Genomic DNA, 18920 nt, shown 5'->3' on the forward strand with positions numbered 1-18920 from the left:
AAGTTTATAAAACATTTAATTTCACAAAGGGACATACATTGGAAAACAGAATAGTTTCCAAGATAAAAAATCTTGTGTGAATGATACGGACATCACTGATTAAAACACAAGCCAGAAAACATGAAATTAAGAGAGCGCATGTGAGGGATGAGAACCCTATAAACACAACACACTGAGAAAATGTTTATCTTTCTATGTATACGTCGCTGTCCTCTCTTCAGATGGGATAGAAATATACACTGTTACAAAAGGACTAGATACCAGCCCTATGGCTTTTAGCCTGACACTAAATTAGGGAAAGTACATAACAGAAAGACGACCTCTCCCCCTAAAAAGAGGGAGTCCTTTTGCAGCCCCCACCCTGTGTCTCTAGTCCCAGAGTTTGATCAGTCCGTCCCAGCCACAGGTGATGACCTTGGAGGTCTCGTGGGGGTGCCACAAGGCACTGATGCACACCTTATCGTGGGCCTTGATCCGGTGGTACAGCTTGGTTGTCTTCCAGTCCCAGATATTCAGCTTCCCATCCGCATCGCCAGACACCACATAGCTACAGGAGAGAAAGAGGGATGGAGATGGGAGGAGAGAGAAAGGGAGGTTAGGCTCCCTGCTAAAAATGACTCATGTTCCATTTCACATGAGATGGTGTGAATTTGGGTCTCTGCTCAAAGGAGGGGTTACTTGCTGTTGCCATGGTTACTAAGAGAGGAGAGAAGTGAAGGCACCTGCTGATAGGGGTGAGTGAGTTCTTAATTGGGGTATGTGCTAAAATTAGTGCCTGTAAATGGCCTGGTTAGCGCTTTACGTACAGGACGTCTTCAGAAACACTAACTGACTGAAGGACTTGTTTCAGAAGGAAGTAGAGACGAGTCAGTTTGTAGATAAACACAATATTACCTGCTAGGGGGATGCTACTTCTCGCTCCCCTTCTCTCTCCCGCTGAAGTTTCCAAAATGTCTTCCACAAAACCCTTTGCTAACATAAACCCCTGGGTTGATTCCAGTAAGTACATTTTAAATTGGAAAACTAAAGAAAGGGTGCATCTTCTGTTTGAAAGGCTTGTACCATTACTGTATCATACATCATATTCAGACAAACACCAGGTGAACCCCTAGGGGGTCATGTCCCTGAGAAACCGATCCCTGAAGTCCTAGGTCGTATTCACTAGAAACCAAATGGAAGAAAACGGGGAGGGACTACCTGCATTTGTCCAATAAGAACATCTTGTTTGCGTTTCTATTCAAAACTTTGGAAGCCTTCAACTTTCCAGCTGAAATAATACATCATAAAAATACTATATAAATATCCTAAAGCAAAAATATACACAAATAATATATCTGGTCTTTGTGGTTGAAATTCACTGCTTGACTGAGGGACCTAACAGATCAATTGTACGTGTAGGGTACAGAGATGAGGGAGTCCTTCAAAAAATCATGCTAAACACTATTATTGCACATAGAGTCCATGCAACTCATGTGACTTGTTAAGCACATGTTTACTTGCGCACTTATATAGGCTTGCCATAACAAAGGGGTTGAATTCTTATTGACTCAAGACATGTCAGCTTTTCATTTTTAATGAATTTGTAAAATTTCAAAAAATATAATTCCACTTTGACATGAGGTAGTGTGTGACAAAATCTAAATTGTATCAATTTTAAATTCAGGCTTTAACACAACAAAATGTGGAAAAAGTCAAGGGGTATGAATACTTTCTGACTGCAATATTGGTAATTTAAAGTGCCAACTCAATCCCCCCCTGTTAAAAACATTTTCTGAATACTCTAAAATCTCAGGATATAAACTTTGTGGAAAAACTGAAATAATGTCAATAGGAAAAATGTATAAAAGAATAGCTCATGATCTAAAGCCATAATTTGAAGTGGATCCCCCAAATATATTTTCTACATAGGATGCTTAATAAAGAACAAAAAAACGGAATATATAAACATAACTTTCTCATTACTCAACAATATGAAAGCAGATCTAATTAAATGGAACAATCTTTGTGAAAAGTTATTTGCCGCCTTTCTCAACATGGGTCCCATTATGCCTGTCGAAAACCAAACACTTCATTCCACAGTAAGAACCTTATACCAACGATCAAGCATGGTGGTGGTAGTGTGATGGTTTTGGGATGCTTTGCTGCCTCAGGACCTGGACAACTTGCCTTAATAGAAGGAACCATGAAATCTGCTGTGTGTCAAATAATTCTACAGGGGAATGCCAGGCCATCAGTCCACAGCTGGGTCATGCAGCAAGACAATGATCCAAAACACAATCAAGTCTACATGAAAATGGCTAAAATGCAACATTTGAAGTTTTGGAATGAACTAGTCAAAGTCCAGACCTAATCCCAATTGAGATGTTGTGGCAGGACTTGAAACAAACTTGAAAACCCACAAATATCTGAGTTAAAGCAGTTCTGTATGGAAGAGTGGGACAAAATTCCTCCACAGCGATGTGACAGACTGATGAACAACTACAGGTGGTGTTTGGTTGGAGTCATTGCAGCTAAAGGTGGCACAACAAATTATTGGGTGTAAGAGGGCAATTCATTTTTCACACAGGGGCATTGGGTGTTGCATAACTTTGTTTATGAAATAAGTATGTAATTGTGGTGTTATTTGTTTACTCTATACTCTATACTCTTTACTCTACTTTATCTAATATTAGGTTTTGGTTGAAGATCTGATAACATTCAGTATCAAAAATATTCAAAAGTCTAGAAAATTTGAATGTGGGCAAATATTTTTTCACAGCACTGAATAAACCTCTTCAGAATGGCAGGCCTCATAAGTTTTTACATTTATTCTCGGTAACACCAATTACCCCACCGAAGTCATTCTAAAAAAATACTCATAAATGACTTTGTATGGGCAAATAAAACTCATCTCTAAGTACGAGGGTGGTTTTAACCTTCCAGACTTGGAATTGTATCAATTCTCCACCCAAGGCTTTTACTCGTGACATATAGTTAAATGCACTAAAGAGGAACAATGGGTTCATATTGAAGATGCACATGCTCACCCCGAAAATCTTTTCACGTGTCTATTTTCTAAGGATAAAGCTAAGAACATTAACAACTTCTTAGTTAAGAACACTATAATATGGAAGAAAATCTCAGGGATTCCACAAGAACAAATATCACTCCCTAAAAACACACCCCTATCCATGGGTATCCATGGGTAGCTTTTCCAAATTCACCAAGAAATTGGTCCACATGGAAAACTAAAGTAATAGAAAACAGAATTGACTTGGTAATAGAAAATATAATTTCCATCACAGAATTAAAAAGCGATTGACCAATTTAGATATTTTCAAATACATGCAACTTAAGTTTCATATCATGGAATGTATATTTGAAATCTTCTTCAACATCAGAGCAATGTTGAGGGAAGTTGGCTGTCAGAAGTTTTACAATTTAAGATGACTTTTAATCCATCTATCTGCATATTTCAAGACATGGCATATGAGGGTACAGTGAAATACCCAATGGGTTGGGCCATACTTTTCTCATCAATCAGTTTGAAAGTACTTCTACTTAAAAACTGGAAATCAAATGATCCTCCATCGTTAAGACAGTGGATGAATCAAAGGCATTATTATTTAAATGATTTCTTATTTAAATATTGAACAAATTTGGGCTACAGAGAGAAATAGAATAGCACAATGAGGCCATATGACAGTGTTACATGCACTGGAAACGTAACAGGTATGAAGAATGAGAGGGAATGATGGAGTGAGAAACGTAACAGATATGAAGAATGAGAGGGAATGTTGGAGTGAGAAACATAACAGGTATGAAGAATGAGAGGGAATGTTGGAGTGAGAAACATAACAGGTATGAAGAATGAGAGGGAATGTTGGAGTGAGAAACGTAACAGGTATGAAGAATGAGAGGGAATGTTGGAGTGAGAAACGTAACAGGTATGAAGAATGAGAGGGAATGTTGGAGTGAGAAACGTAACAGGTATGAAGAATGAGAGGGAATGTTGGAGTGAGAAACGTAACAGGTATGAAGAATGAGAGGGAATGTTGGAGTGAGAAACGTAACAGGTATGAAGAATGAGAGGGAATGTTGGAGTGAGAAACGTAACAGGTATGGATGTGGTGGAAACGTGAGTTTGAGCAGGTGTGATGTCATTGATGTGCTTCTATCTATTGCATTCTGTCTATGTATGGTTTCTGTGGTCATTTTTTAAATGAATAATAAAAAAACACCTTGTTTCCGTTTCAAACCATTTTGCTACCGTTTGTACTGTATAGGATGGATTTGTCTTACCTCATGTCTGGGGAGAAATCCACCTGGCAGGCGTAGCCAGCCACCATGTGGCCCTTGAAGATCTTCTTCTTGTTCAGACGGAAACGGTTCTGGGCTCCAAATATCAGGATCTGATTGTCCATGGACTGGCAGGCCAGCCACTTACCTAAAGTGGGAGAAAATACAATAACATTTGAGTTCTGAGTTTTAGTTAGAGCATGCTGATGTTAGGGGTTGACCCTGCAGGTACAGGACTTCTCCAGTGAGCAGTGGGTCTGGACCAAGTTATTTCAAAACAACACCTTTCTGATCAACCTTTTTCACAGTGTGAAAAGCAGCTAATGCATCAAGGGGCTCGGGATAAAACTATAAAAATGTCTCGTAAAACAGATTGAGCGTGTGAAACAAGACAGGTTGGTTGAGCTGAACGGAAAGCTAGGTACTATGGTCTGTGTTATTCAGGCCCGTGGGAGTGGACCACCCCAGTAGACACTAGCAGCTCGTCTCTGTAACCGCCTGAGAGAGAAAGATGAAGACAATCACTTTGGAAAGAATTAAAATACTTTGATGACCGAATGCTGACTTGGGCTAGGTCCCAAGTGGCACCCTTTTCTCTGTATATAGTGCACTACTTTGGGCCCTGTTCAATAGGGTGCAATTTGGGACGCAACTTTGATGTCAGCTTCACAGACTTTCTGTTAGCTAGCAACCCCCCTGTCTCTCTACATAGACACTAGGACTCAGTAACAGTGTGTGCTCCACTGCGTGTACACCCGCTCCACTGTTTGTGTGCATGTGTCCTCCCTTTCCGAGTGCCTCCCAAACAAACCCACATAAAGGGATGCCATTATCTCAAAATGCCAACCGCTGTAGGTGGATGAGAAACGGATAAATACAACTGGGCTCTCTTTTGTAAAACTGGAGCGAAAATAAGGAGTCGAGCGGAAGAAAGGCTCCATACGCAGCAGTCCCAGCTAGGGCTGCTGTGGGGGACAGAGTGGAGTGGGCTGCTCTCCCAGTGAGAGTTCATCTGTTATTTAGACTAATGACAAACAATTCATGTCAGGACAAATATATGAACACAGCTCAGAGGGAGATATGGGGAAGAGAGAATGGGGGAGATGGAGGGGAAGGGTATGAAGGAGGGGAATGGGTCAAATAAAAATCTGTGTGTGTATGTGTATGTGTGTGTGTGTGTGTGTGTGTGTGTGTGTGTGTGTGTGTGTGTGTGTGTGTGTATCCACTCACCATTGGGTGAAAGCGTTACAGCAGGCATAGAGTGCATACTGGGCTCTGCGATGTATTTGAAGTCCACGGGAATGTCCCTTTAAAACACAAACGCAGCACGGTCACGGTACAGTCGAGAATAGTCCAGAGGTTAGCCATGACACTACTGGCATCAGTATTGACAACTAGCATTAATGCTCTCACGTTGGAAACATTGAAAGTCACGCAATGCAGCTGGCGCTTGGAAAGACGTGATTCTAGCTGAGGATCAAAGCTATACTGTTGACCAAACAGTTCAGATCCAGACACTGTTGGCATTACAGATACAGTGCCTTCAGAAAGTATTCACACCCTCAGACGTTTTCCACATTGTGTTACAGCCTGAATTTCAAATGGGTTAAATGTAGACATTTTTGTCACTGATCTACACACAATACCCCATAATGTCAAAGTGGAATAATGTTTACAAATGAAATGTCTTGTAAGTATTAAAGCCCTTTGTTAGACATCCATTTTCTAAATAAGTTCAGGAGTAAAAATGTGCTTAATAAGTCACATAAATCATTTACACACTGTGTGCAATAAGTGTTAAACATGGTTTTTCAATGACTACCTCATCTCTGTACCCCACACATACAATTGTCTGTAAGACCCCGCAGGCAAACACTGAATTTCAAACACAGATTCAGCCACAAAGACCAGGAAGGTTGTCCAATGCCTCGCAAAAAAGGGCACCTATTTGTAGAGGGGTAAAACAAAAGTAGGCATTGAATATTCCTTTAAGCATGGTGAAGTTATGAATTACACTTTGAAAGGTGTATCAATACACCCAGTTACTACAAAAATACAGGAGTCCTTCCTAACTCAGTATCCGGAGAGGAAGGAAACCGCTCAGGGATTTCACCATGAGGCCAACCTTAAAACAGTTAGAGTTTAATGGCTGTGATAGGATAAAACAGAGGATGGATCAACATTGTAGTTACTCCACAATACTAACCTAATTGACAAATGTGAAAAGCAAGCCTGTACAGAATAAAAATATTCCAAAACATGGAATATTTTAATTTGCAATAGGCCCTATTGTAAGAAGTAAGAATTGAACATTGTTTTTTTGGGATGAAAAGAAACAGAACAGAGCAAAAACCTGGTTCAGTTAACTTTCCACCAGACACTGGGAGATGAATTCACCTTTCAGCAGGACAACAACCTAAAAGGCCAAGTTGCTTACCAAGACAACGTTGAATGTTCCTGAGTGGCCTAGTTACAGTTGACTAGATTTTAAAGTCAAGGGGTCTGAATACTTTCTGAAAGCACAGTATATATAAATGGTATGGTATGAATTTCCATACCATGTTTGCTTAAACACTGTGCCAAGAGCATCCAGTTAAATCCACTCTCTCCCTTTCTGCGTTCTTTTCCCCCTCTCCCTACTTTCTCAACCCTGCCCTCTCTGAGTTTGATAGTGAAATGGAGGTCAATCATGCATTTTGTTCTAGGGTCTTCATGGCGTCGTCCAACTCTATGGTCTTCTCACACACTGTCGTGAACAGCTGGCAGATCTAACGGGATGAGTGTCCGTGACAGAGACACCAGCGACAGGCTGAAGATTGTGTATGACTGTGAATAATGTTGTGTTGAGGGTGTGTTGACCGCGTAAGAGTTGATCTTCCTCGCTCTCAGTGGGAGGCTATCTATCTGGACTGAGGCCATCTCTCCCTCCTCTCTTCCTTTCTCAGATAGCACACAGCTGGACTGGTTTAGAGCCACGGCGCTAACAGCTCTATCCCATAAACACCAGCTAGACTTATACCTAACCAGGGCCAGAAGGAAAAGGACACCCTCCATCCCTAAACCAGAGTGAATTACAGGAAACAACTAACTTACAATGCATGAAGCATGAGTCGTAGGATTAAAACACACACACACACACACACCAAAAGGGCCCCCCGAGCAAGCCCTGCCTGATGTCCACAGCAGTTGTTTCTGAATACCTTTACCTGTCCCAGTCAGTCCTAATTCACCAGGCCTGGGTCGTATTAATTTACGCATCAAACGTAAGAAAACGAGTTGAAATAGGAAGGGACTATGTGGATTTGTCCAATGAGAACTGGTCATTTGCCATTGCAAAAAGTTTTGCTACCGTGTGCACTAATGAAATTGTGCCTGGTTTTTATCTTACCCCCTCACCAGTGTCTTGTCTAAATGGATCCATAAGGGGGTGCAGAGACTGTAGCCACCAGGGGAAGGTTAGCACTAACTCTCTCGTGTGTGTGTGTGTGTGTGTGTGTTACATTGTATTGATTCTAAACCGTGCCCAGCACAGCCCATACACTCAGTCTCCACATCCCCAACTAATATACCTCAGCTGCTGACAGCCAACCACCTAGAGAGCTCTTCACTCTGTATGTGTGTGCGCACAAAAGGGCCACAACGGAGTGTATGTGCTGTGTTTGTGTGTGACTAACAAGGAGTCCGTCTGTAGTTCCAAATCCCTCAGCTTACCCTCCCTCTCCATCTTTGTGTCAGTGATGTGACTCCATGTTTATTTCTGCCTAATTCAGCTGAGATTGGTGGTTGAGCTCTCCTTAATCCTACCATCTGAGCTGTCACAGGGGGAGAGGGGGGGGACAGTAAAGCCTCTCGTTCTCTCCACCATAACAAACCCCTCCAGCTCTCACATTACACTCCTAAAGCCCCTGGGAGGACTCCTAATGAGTGTGCAATCCACTCAAATACTCAACATTCTCAAAAGTGTCTCACATGATAGAGAGGATCAACGCCGCCTATCAGTGCAGCCACTTCATAGCCCCAAGAGCAAAATGCCTTCCCTGCGTCACTTCCACTGGAAATCCATTGATCACGTTGGGAAGATTAAACAAGGGAGCGTGAACAGGGAAAGCTGAACTTTTGTCGCATACACCGTGGCATCGAGTTGCTATTGACCAATCGAAGCTCACTATAGTTTCCAGGCCTAACTGGATTGGCTGTTGATACCTAGCACTATATCGACTGCTTGCTAACACCAACATAAGGGCGAAGCAAGTGCGGATATCAAAATGTCCACGTTAAAAGGATCTCGGCCATCACTCATTCATTGCTAGAGCTGTCTGGGCAGCATTGTTAGCTCTCTACTCACGCAAACAAACATGCTTCATAGAGCGACGCATGTCGAATACGGAACGAGGGAGAGCTACTCGTTTCATTTGGGTCCCGCAACACAGTTAGCCTAAGTTGCTGGGACAGTGCCAAACCCTAAAAGTCTGAAGAGCTGCTGCTTGGCGAAGCAGCCTGCCTAACTGCTAGCTATCATGCTAGCCAGAATTCCTTGACAGTTTGAACACAGCCCACGATGCATTTAGCCCTTGTGGCTGGGACTGCAGATAGCCCCTGGCTTGTGGCTGTTTAAATCCCTGCTGTGTGTTGCTGTTTTCATTGGCACGATGTGCTGTGCTTGCTGCAATCAACAAAAAGATGCCTACAGGCTATTGTTACAATGGCTTAAAGAGCTTTGTCAAAATACTGGTGGACTCAACTAACAAAAGAATGGACCTCTGATCAGATCGTCCAAGACCTAAAGAACAGTTTGCAGTTCTCCCAGGGAGAGATGGATGTCCTGAAAGAGACGTGCTGCAAGATGACAACAAACTAAGTCCACGGGAGATGACATCAGCACTGTCTGTGAATCATTATTACAGATGACTGGAAGAATGACTAGCGCAAGGTTCCAACTGGTGGCCATTCAGCCCACGGATTATTTTATTTGGTCCCCAAAGTTCCCTGAGCAAAAAAAACTGTTATATATTTTTTTATAGTTGGCTATAAGACTGTAAAAACACCAGCAAATCAGCTCCAAGTAATTTTAATTTTTGAAATCTGTTCCAAAGTATTCTTGCGTATAAAGGAGAGATATATGTGATTATATACAAATGTAAGCAAGATGTGAAATGATGATGTTTTAGTCAAACGTTATATCTGTTTGGGTTTCCTGCGATCAATTTGGAATCTATCAGTGGAGGCTGCTCAGGAGAGGACGGACCACAATAAATGGCTGGAACAGAGCGAATGAAAAGGCATCAGACACATGGTAACCATGTGTTTGATGTATTTTATACTATTGCACCTGTTCTGCTCCAGCCATTACCACGAGCCTGCCTGTTCTCCCCAATGAATTAAGGTGCCACCAACCTCCTGTGCAGTCTACAAATTATTTGTAATTATTTTCTGTCCCCCTGGTCATTCCCTCAAGAAATCTAGTTGATTATCCCTGATCTAGAGGGATAATCCAGAAGGAATAACATTGTCGTGGATGGCATACCAGAGTCTCCTCATGAGACCTGGACAGAGTGAGGAGAAAGTGAGAAAAATGATCAGCGAAAAGCTGCAGATGGATCATTGAGGTGGAGCGTACTCACAGGACTGAAAAACATGTAACCTGCCCAGGTGGCAGACCCAGGCTGACAGTAGTTACGTTTAAGGTTCAAGGACAAGATGGCTGTTCTGGAGACAGCCAATAATTTGAGAGCAACCAACACCTTCCTGAACGAGGACTTCGCTGAAGCTGTGCGCAAGAGGTGGAAAGAACTTATCCCAGCTATGAAAGCGTGGGGGCATTGTTTACCTCCGCAATGACAAGCCTACGTTACGACAAGCTCATTTGCCCACCCTCCCTCCCAAAAGCCTGGGAGGAGTGAAAGAACAAAGATTCCAGGTCAGTAGCTTCAGACCAACATCACACACATAAACCAACTGACACGCACTGCCTGATATAAACAATATTTTTACGTCTGTCTTTCTCCGATAAGCTACCCGGGAAAGGGCTAAGAATAGTCCATATTAATATATACTGAGTATAACGACCATTAGGAACACCTTCCTAATATTGAGTTGCACCCCCCCCCCTACATTTTGACCCCAGAACAGCCTCAATTCATCGGGGGATGACTCTACAAGGTGTCGAAAGAGTTCCACAGGGATGCTGGCCCATGTTGACGCCAATGCTTCCATCCCACAGTTATGTCAAGTTGGCTGAATGTTCTTTGGGTGGTGGACCATTCTTGATACACACGGGAAACTGTTAAGCATGAAAAAAATCTAAAGCAAGTTTGTTCTGAAGTGTCTGTCCTATATCTAAGAGATAAGAAAGATCAGTGAAATGACAACATTGAACAGTGAACATATATTGTTGTATAAAATATCTAATAATGAAAGAGATCACAGTTTTGAATTTGGTCATTAGTGTGGGAGAGATGGAAAAACTATTGTTATCCATCAATAATGATAACCCACCAGATATAGACAACCTTAATAGGAAACCATTGTTATCCATCAATAATGATAACCCACCAGATATAGACAATCTTAATAGGAAACTATTGAGAATGGTAGCAGACGGTATTGCCAACCCTATTTGCTATATATTTAACCAAAGCCTAAAGGAGTGTGTCCACAGGCATGGAAGGAAGCTCAAGTAATTCCACTGCCTAAAAATAGTAAAGCCCTCTCTGCTGAGCCGCCCAATCAGTTAGCTGCTGTTCTTAGTAAAAACGATGGAGAGAATTTAATTTGACCAAATATCAAATCAAATAGATTTGTTACATACACACGGTTAGCAGATGTTAATGCGAGTGTAGCGAAATGCTTGTGCTTCTAGTTCCGACAATGCAGTAATAACCAACGAGTAATCTAACCTAACAATTCCAAAACTACTACCTTATACACACAAGTGTAAAGGGATAAAGAATGTGTATATAAAGATATATGAATGAGTGATGGTACAGAACGGCAAAGGCAAGATGCAGTTGATGGTATCGAGTACAGTATATACATGAGATGAGTAATGTAGGATATGTAAACAAAGTGGCATAGTTTAAAGTGGCTAGTGATACATGTATTTCATAAAGATGCAGTAGATGATAGAGTACAGTATATACATATACAGTGCCTTGCGAAAGTATTCGGCCCCCTTGAACTTTGCGACCTTTTGACACATTTCAGGCTTCAAACATAAAGATATAAAACTGTATTTTTTTGTGAAGAATCAACAACAAGTGGGACACAATCATGAAGTGGAACGACATTTATTGGATATTTCAAACTTTTTTAACAAATCAAAAACTGAAAAATTGGGTGTGCAAAATTATTCAGCCCCTTTAATTTCAGTGCAGCAAACTCTCTCCAGAAGTTCAGTGAGGATCTCTGAATGATCCAATGTTGACCTAAATGACTAATGATGATAAATACAATCCACCTGTGTGTAATCAAGTCTCCGTATAAATGCACCTGCACTGTGATTGTCTCAGAGGCCCGTTAAAAGCGCAGAGAGCATCATGAAGAACAAGGAACACACCAGGCAGGTCCGAGATACTGTTGTGAAGAATTTTAAAGCCGGATTTGGATACAAAAATATTTCCCAAGCTTTAAACATCCCAAGGAGCACTGTGCAAGCGATAATATTGAAATGGAAGGAGTATCAGACCACTGCAAATCTACCAAGACCTGGCCGTCCCTCTAAACTTTCAGCTCATACAAGGAGAAGACTGATCAGAGATGCAGCCAAGAGGCCCATGATCACTCTGGATGAACTGCAGAGATCTACAGCTGAGGTGGGAGACTCTGTCCATAGGACAACAATCAGTCGTATATTGCACAAATCTGACCTTTATGGAAGAGTGGCAAGAAGAAAGCCATTTCTTAAAGATATCCATAAAAAGTGTTGTTTAAAGTTTGCCACAAGCCACCTGGGAGACACACCAAACATGTGGAAGAAGGTGCTCTGGTCAGATGAAACCAAATTTGAACTTTTTGGCAACAATGCAAAACGTTATGTTTGGCGTAAAAGCAACACAGCTCATCACCCTGAACACACCATCCCCACTGTCAAACATGGTGGTGGCAGCATCATGGTTTGGGCCTGCTTTTCTTCAGCAGGGACAGGGAAGATGGTTAAAATTGATGGGAAGATGGATGGAGCCAAATACAGGACCATTCTGGAAGAAAACAAGATGGAGTCTGCAAAAGACCTGAGACTGGGACGGAGATTTGTCTTCCAACAAGACAATGATCCAAAACATAAAGCAAAATCTACAATGGAATGGTTCAAAAATAAACATATCCAGGTGTTAGAATGGCCAAGTCAAAGTCCAGACCTGAATCCAATCGAGAATCTGTGGAAAGAACTGAAAACTGCTGATAACGAGTTTGGAGGGTACTATGGTGTTAAATGCTGAGCTGTAGTCGATGAACAGTATTCTCACATAGGTATTCCTCGTCCAGATGGGTTAGGGCAGTGTGGTTGAGATTGCATCATCTGTGGACCTATTTGGGCAAATTGGAGTGGCTCTAGGGTGTCAGGTAAGGTGGAGGTGATATGGTCCTTGACTAGTCTCTCAAAGCACTTCATGATGACGGAAGTGAGTGCTACGGGGCGGTAGTCGTTTAGCTCAGTTACCTTAGCTTTCTTGGGAACAGGGACAATGGTGGCCCTCTGAAAGCATGTGGGAACAACAGACTGGGATAAGGATTGATTGAATATGTCCGTAAACACACCAGCCAGCTGGTCTGCGCATGCTCTGACGCGGCTGGGGATGCCGTCTGGGCCTGCAGCCTTGCGAGGGTTAACACGTTTAAATGTTTTACTCGGCTGCAGTGAAGGAGAGTCCGCAGGTTTTGGTTGCGGGCCGTGTCAGTGGCACTGTATTGTCCTCAAAGCGGGCAAAAAAGTTAGTCTGCCTGGGAGCAAGACATCCTGGTCCGTGACAGGGCTGGTTTTCCTTTTTTAATCCGTGATTGACTGTAGACCCTGCCACATACCTCTTGTGTCTGAGCCGTTGAATTGTGACTCTACTTTTTCTCTATACTGACGCTTAGCTTGTTTGATTGCCTTGCGGAGGGAACAGCTACACTGTTTGTATTCGGTCATGTTTCCGGTCACCTTGCCCTGGTTAAAAGCAGTGGTTCGCGCTTTCAGTTTCACGCGAATGCTGCCATCAATCCACGGTTTCTGGTTTGGGAATGTTTTAATCGTTGCTATGGGAACGACATTGTCAATGCACTTTCTTTATTATTATTATTTTTTTACCCCTTTTTCTCCCCAATTTCGTAGTATCCAATTGTTGTAGTAGCTACTATCTTGTCTCATCGCTACAACTCCCGTACGGGCTCGGGAGAGACGAAGGTTGAAAGTCATGCGTCCTCCGATACACAACCCAACCAAGCCGCACTGCTTCTTAACACAGCACGCATCCAACCCGGAAGCCAGCCGCACCAATGCGCCGGAGGAAACACCGTGCACCTGGCCACCTTGGTTAGCGCACACTGCGCCCAGCCCGCCACAGGAGTCGCTGGTGAGCGATGAGACAAGGACACCCCTACCGACCAAGCCCTCCCTAACCCAGGCGACGCTAGGCCAATTGTGCGTCGCCCCACGGACCTCCCGGTCGCGGCCGGTTACGACAGAGCCTGGGCGCGAACCCAGGAACTCTGATGGCACAGCTGGAGTTCTAATGAACTCGCTCACCGAATCAGCATATTTGTCAGTGTTGTTGTTGGAAGTAATGTGGAACATATCCCAGTCCACGTGATCGAAGCAGTCTTGAAGTGTGGAATCAGACTGGTCGGACCAGCATTGAACAGAACTGAGCGCGGGAGCTTCTTGTTTTACTTTTTGTCTGTAGGCAGGGAGCAACAAAATGGAGTCGTGGTCAGCTTTTCCGAAAGGATAACGCTATTGTTCAGAGAACAAGTTAACTACTGACGTTCACCATGCGCAGAGAGAAGGACACTCAGCACTGACTTAGATGACAAATTATTGGTTAAACTTCTTACGGCTAGGGGTTCAGCTAACTTTCAAAATATTTTTTTTGAGAAATATGTAACTTTCATACATTCACAAGTGCAATACACCAAATGAAAGCTTAACTTCTTGTTAATCTACCCATCGTGTCCAATTTCCAAAAGGCTTTACAGCGAAAGCACACCATATGATTATGTTAGGTCAGAGCCTAGTCACAAAAACACACACAGCCACACACAGCCAAAAACACACAGCCAAGAACATGGTAAACTACCTCATTGTGAGGCTAAATATACGGGCTGGAAATGCAGATAAATTATAGTCAGATAAATGAAAAGCCGATTTTTGCTGAGGGCTTGGGACTGATAGGGTTAACACACTTGAATAATGGCATGTAGAAATATTGAAATGGTTCCTTACTGTTTGCAAAACAATGTCCAGACAGGCTTGAACACTTTTACAATGCAAGACAATACGGATAGCTTCCAGCATTAATTGTAGGCTAACTTTCCATGCCAGCTTACAGCTGAAGCAAACATCAATTCACTATCCTAGTACTTTGTTTGTGATCATATGCAAACTATAACGTAAAAAATGCTGATTTCAAAGCTGATTGTCACCGAAAACTTTATTAATTAACTTTGTCTCCCTCGCCACCAAAAACAAATGAACTTCTTCGTCTCCCTCGCCTCCAGTCTCGTTTCCACTAGATTACATAGCCAAAGGCAGATTACACCGCCATGTTCTGCCTCAGTGAATGACGTCATTACTTTCTTAGAGACAGTGCACACCTTTATAAAATAAGAGATTGCTTCTTTTATGCAAATGTTGTTAATCAGTACAAATAAAATAATCCTAGCAGTTGCCAGTAAAATAAGTCCAAAATGGGAGGGATTGTTTGTCATCTGTAGCTCCATGAAATCAACTAAAACAAGCTCAATAACTCAATGCATGCACACACCCCTATTGAATAATAGGCATTCACCTGTATTGTGAATAGACCTACATCTTGTTTATCATAAATAAGTAATAAATTATTACCATTGTTGTTTTGTAGTAGATTGTTTTTACCAAAGTAAAATTGCTTGTGTGATAGTATAATTGATTAATTATTGCATACATGGCAGTCTATAAAAACCATGTAAATACACATTTTTAAATGTAATGACATTGAACTCAAAAGATGGCCAACGATTCAACAGAGCAGTAGCTGAGTTCATATGTCTGGATCCAGTGAACACAGCAGTAGCTGAGTTCATATGTCTGGATCCAGTGAACACAGCAGTAGCTGAGTTCATATGTCTGGATCCAATGAACACAGCAGTAGCTGAGTTCATATGTCTGGATCCAGTGAACACAGCAGTAGCTGAGTTTATATGTCTGGATCCAGTGAACACAGCAGTAGCTGAGTTTATATGTCTGGATCCAGTGAACAGAGCAGTAGCTGAGTTTATATGTCTGGATCCAGTGAACAGAGCAGTAGCTGAGTTTATATGTCTGGAACTGGGACTTTGGCTAATAGGCCTTTGTTTTTGATGTGGGATCGTTTTGGTATCGAGTCTCGTGATACTAAGTAAAAATTCTGTAAGTAAAAACACTAACGAGCACATTCTATCGTAAAAGCTAACAAGTACAGTGTCTCTAATAAACTGTAAAAACTGCAACAGAGACCTAACAGATGGCGGTGCATTCAACCCCTTCACTCACATATAGCCATATTAGGCATACTAGCAAGAATGCATAATGCTCCCTTCACACCAACCAAGCCCACTCCCTCTCCAGACTACACTACACTAAAGCCACAGCTGGCATCCCTGGCACCCACTCCTTACCAGTCTATCCTACTGCTTAAACACACACCAACCGGATATTACAGAAAGGAACAAAAATGATGGGAAAAGGAGGACATTTGATTTAATATGTGTTCTTCTAATAAAACATTCCCTCTAAGAAACCCTGTGAAACTTCTGTCCTTAGTCACTGGGTCTTAAATATTTATCAAGTTAGCGAGGTAAACAACAGCATTTGTTAATCGCCTTGGGAACCAAGCTAATTTGCAAGTCATTCTCGCCTGGGCTTGGTGATTGAAAATACTTATTCTTCCTGACAAAATAATCTAGCTAAACAAATCATAAGCGAATAAATAAATATGACAGAGGAATAAGAGCTGGTAGGTAAGACCCTGAAATGACAAGCTAGAAGACGAGAGGACTTTACATCCAAATTAACGGTACTTAAACTTCCCATGACCTGCCCACCCATAGCACCCCAACCCAGTCAACCAAATACATTCCTCCACCACTCTCATTTGCACTTCATCACTTGTTAAACAATCTTTGGCAATGAGTTCAGTTTGCAGAGGTATCTAGAAGACTGTCAGGACAAGCTGTTGGCTCTAATGTACATGCCGGAGATACAGTATAATATGGAAATGAAGCATAATACCAGGAGTGATGCTTGATGCTACTCACCAACAATGTTATTGAATCCTCCTCATTTCATAACTGTGCTGATTCAGGCCAACACAGTGGTAGGGTGCCGGTAAAAAGCTCAGCAGTCACTCACCACTCCCACACGCGGAGGGACTTGTCATCTGACGTGCTGACGAAACGGCGGTTCTCATCCACGAACGTGATGGTGTTGACCGCGCCCAGGTGACGGTCATACTCCTGAACCACCTCCCCTGTCCTTGCGTCCCACTGAGAGAGAGGGGGGTGAGATAGAAAGAGAGAGAAAATAAGTACATTTATACAAATTGAAACAGGTTACACACACACACAAGTAGATTAGCTATGGGAAAAATAATTACACAACACACACTCCTGTCACAGAAAAACACTAGAACACACACAACAAAATGTACAGTGTAATGTATGCAATGTAATTAGGGGGCAGACGATTGCCCGATTACAGACTCATTCATTTATCCCAGGAGCAGTTTTTAATTGCTTTTCCAGAGAAGGGACTGGCCTCAGTGAGTTGTTGTCTTTCACAGATCTCTGTCTTTCTCTGCTCTGTCCTCGCTCTCTACATTTCCCAAGATGAATAACTTGCTCTAGTCCTGTTTCTCCGGTCTCTCACACGCTCCACTGGAGCCCACGGAGCATGAAATACACTCCTGTCTCATATTGATCAGCCTCTAGGTAGTGTGTGCGTGTGTGTAATGACAGTACCTGAACGATCTTCTTATCAGACATGCCGGCCACGAAAAGGTTCTGCTTGTCCTCATCTGGGTTGAACTTGACGCAGTACGGCACCTTCCGGTTTGTGAAGCGGGAAATGCACTGGCCTGTGGAGTGAGAGTTTACATGTTTCAGAACAACCCACACTGACCGTCTGCAACACACAATGTCTTCAATATAGTACAGAAACCATAGAATGACATATTCATGAATAGAAGCCATAACTTGCCGGTGTGCCATTCTGTCAATCAAATCAGATTTGTCGAATCCAACTCTGTCAATGCAATTGACAATATCAAGAATCCTTACAATAGGCCAATACAAGTTGACTACATGTAAATGGAATGGGCCCTAACCCTACAGCTCAGTGACTAGTAAACAAGGTGCTATGACAAGTCAGTGGTCCTGCAGAGCAACAAGTAGAGGATTTGTTTCTGTACTGCCCCCTGCTGGGGGGGAAGAGACCCTCCCTGCTCCTTGTGGTAGAATCAACATATACAAGTGGAGGCTGCTGAGGGGAGGATGGCTCATAATGTCTGGAATGGAGTCAATCAAATGGTATCAAACACATCACATATGTGCTATCCACTGACTCCATTCCAGCCATCTTTATGAGCCGTCCTCCCCTTAGCAGCCTCCACTGACATTCACAACACATTTCCATCTCCTGGGGGAGCAGAGACCCTCCATGGTCCTTATGGTAGAACCAACATCTACACAACACATTTCAATCTGAATGTCCCACAACGCTGGCCACCTTCAGTAAGGTACAACAACTGACATGATTCTCTGAGCAAGTAATCATGATGGCTCTATTTCTGGCATTTATATCACGACCACGAGTGTGCTGTTCAGTGAGTCCCCAGGCCTGAACTACGTTCAGAAGGGCGCAACGTTGTGGAACGTTCGTGGCATTTCTATCCTTGTCACCACAACCGCGGCTGGACCGACCTGTCTCTGTGTCCCAGAGTTTGAGGTAGCGGTCGTAGGCTGCACTCATGTACTGAGTCCCAGTGTTGTTGAAGCAGATATCCCGCACTGCTTTACTGTGGCCTGAAGGGAGAGAGACAAGAGAGAAACATTACATATGCACATATTCCTCCTGTTCTGTTATTCTGTCTTGGCCCCCTGATCCCACTGCCTGTCATATCACATTAATTGTTGGAATATCAAAATCACAGACGGAAAAAATAAAGGGTAAGAAAGAGAGAGAAAGCAAAGTGGCGAAGAGGGGGAGGATCAAAGAAGAAGATGATACAGGCCCCTCTATCCTCTCCATCCCTGTCTACAACTCCTCTCTTCCCCGTGGTCTCCACCTATTTCTACCTCTATCCTCTCTCTACAATTCCTCTCTTCCCCGTGGTCTCCACCTATTTCTACCTCTATCCTCTACATCCCTCTCAACAACTCCTCTCTTCCCCGTGGTCTCCACCTATTTCTACCTCTATCCCTCTCTCTGA

The 18920-nt window shown here is 42.7% G+C and overlaps 1 protein-coding gene across 1 annotated transcript in view; it reads right to left on the bottom strand.

Moving 5' to 3' along the window:
* LOC139407266 (cell division cycle 40 homolog (S. cerevisiae)) overlaps nt 1-18920 on the bottom strand; it is a 37498-nt gene continuing 18578 nt past the window's right edge. Inside the window, exons 10-15 of the mRNA XM_071150896.1 lie at nt 18412-18513; nt 17452-17567; nt 16844-16977; nt 5509-5585; nt 4282-4426; nt 1-547 (exon numbers count right to left, since the gene is read on the bottom strand). Coding sequence (XP_071006997.1) covers nt 370-547; nt 4282-4426; nt 5509-5585; nt 16844-16977; nt 17452-17567; nt 18412-18513 — 752 coding nt within the window. The 3' untranslated portion in view covers nt 1-369. The remainder of the gene's footprint in view (nt 548-4281; nt 4427-5508; nt 5586-16843; nt 16978-17451; nt 17568-18411; nt 18514-18920) is intronic.

Source organism: Oncorhynchus clarkii, chromosome 4 (genome assembly GCF_045791955.1).
Source record: "Oncorhynchus clarkii lewisi isolate Uvic-CL-2024 chromosome 4, UVic_Ocla_1.0, whole genome shotgun sequence".
NCBI classification, from domain to species: Eukaryota; Metazoa; Chordata; class Actinopteri; order Salmoniformes; family Salmonidae; genus Oncorhynchus; species Oncorhynchus clarkii.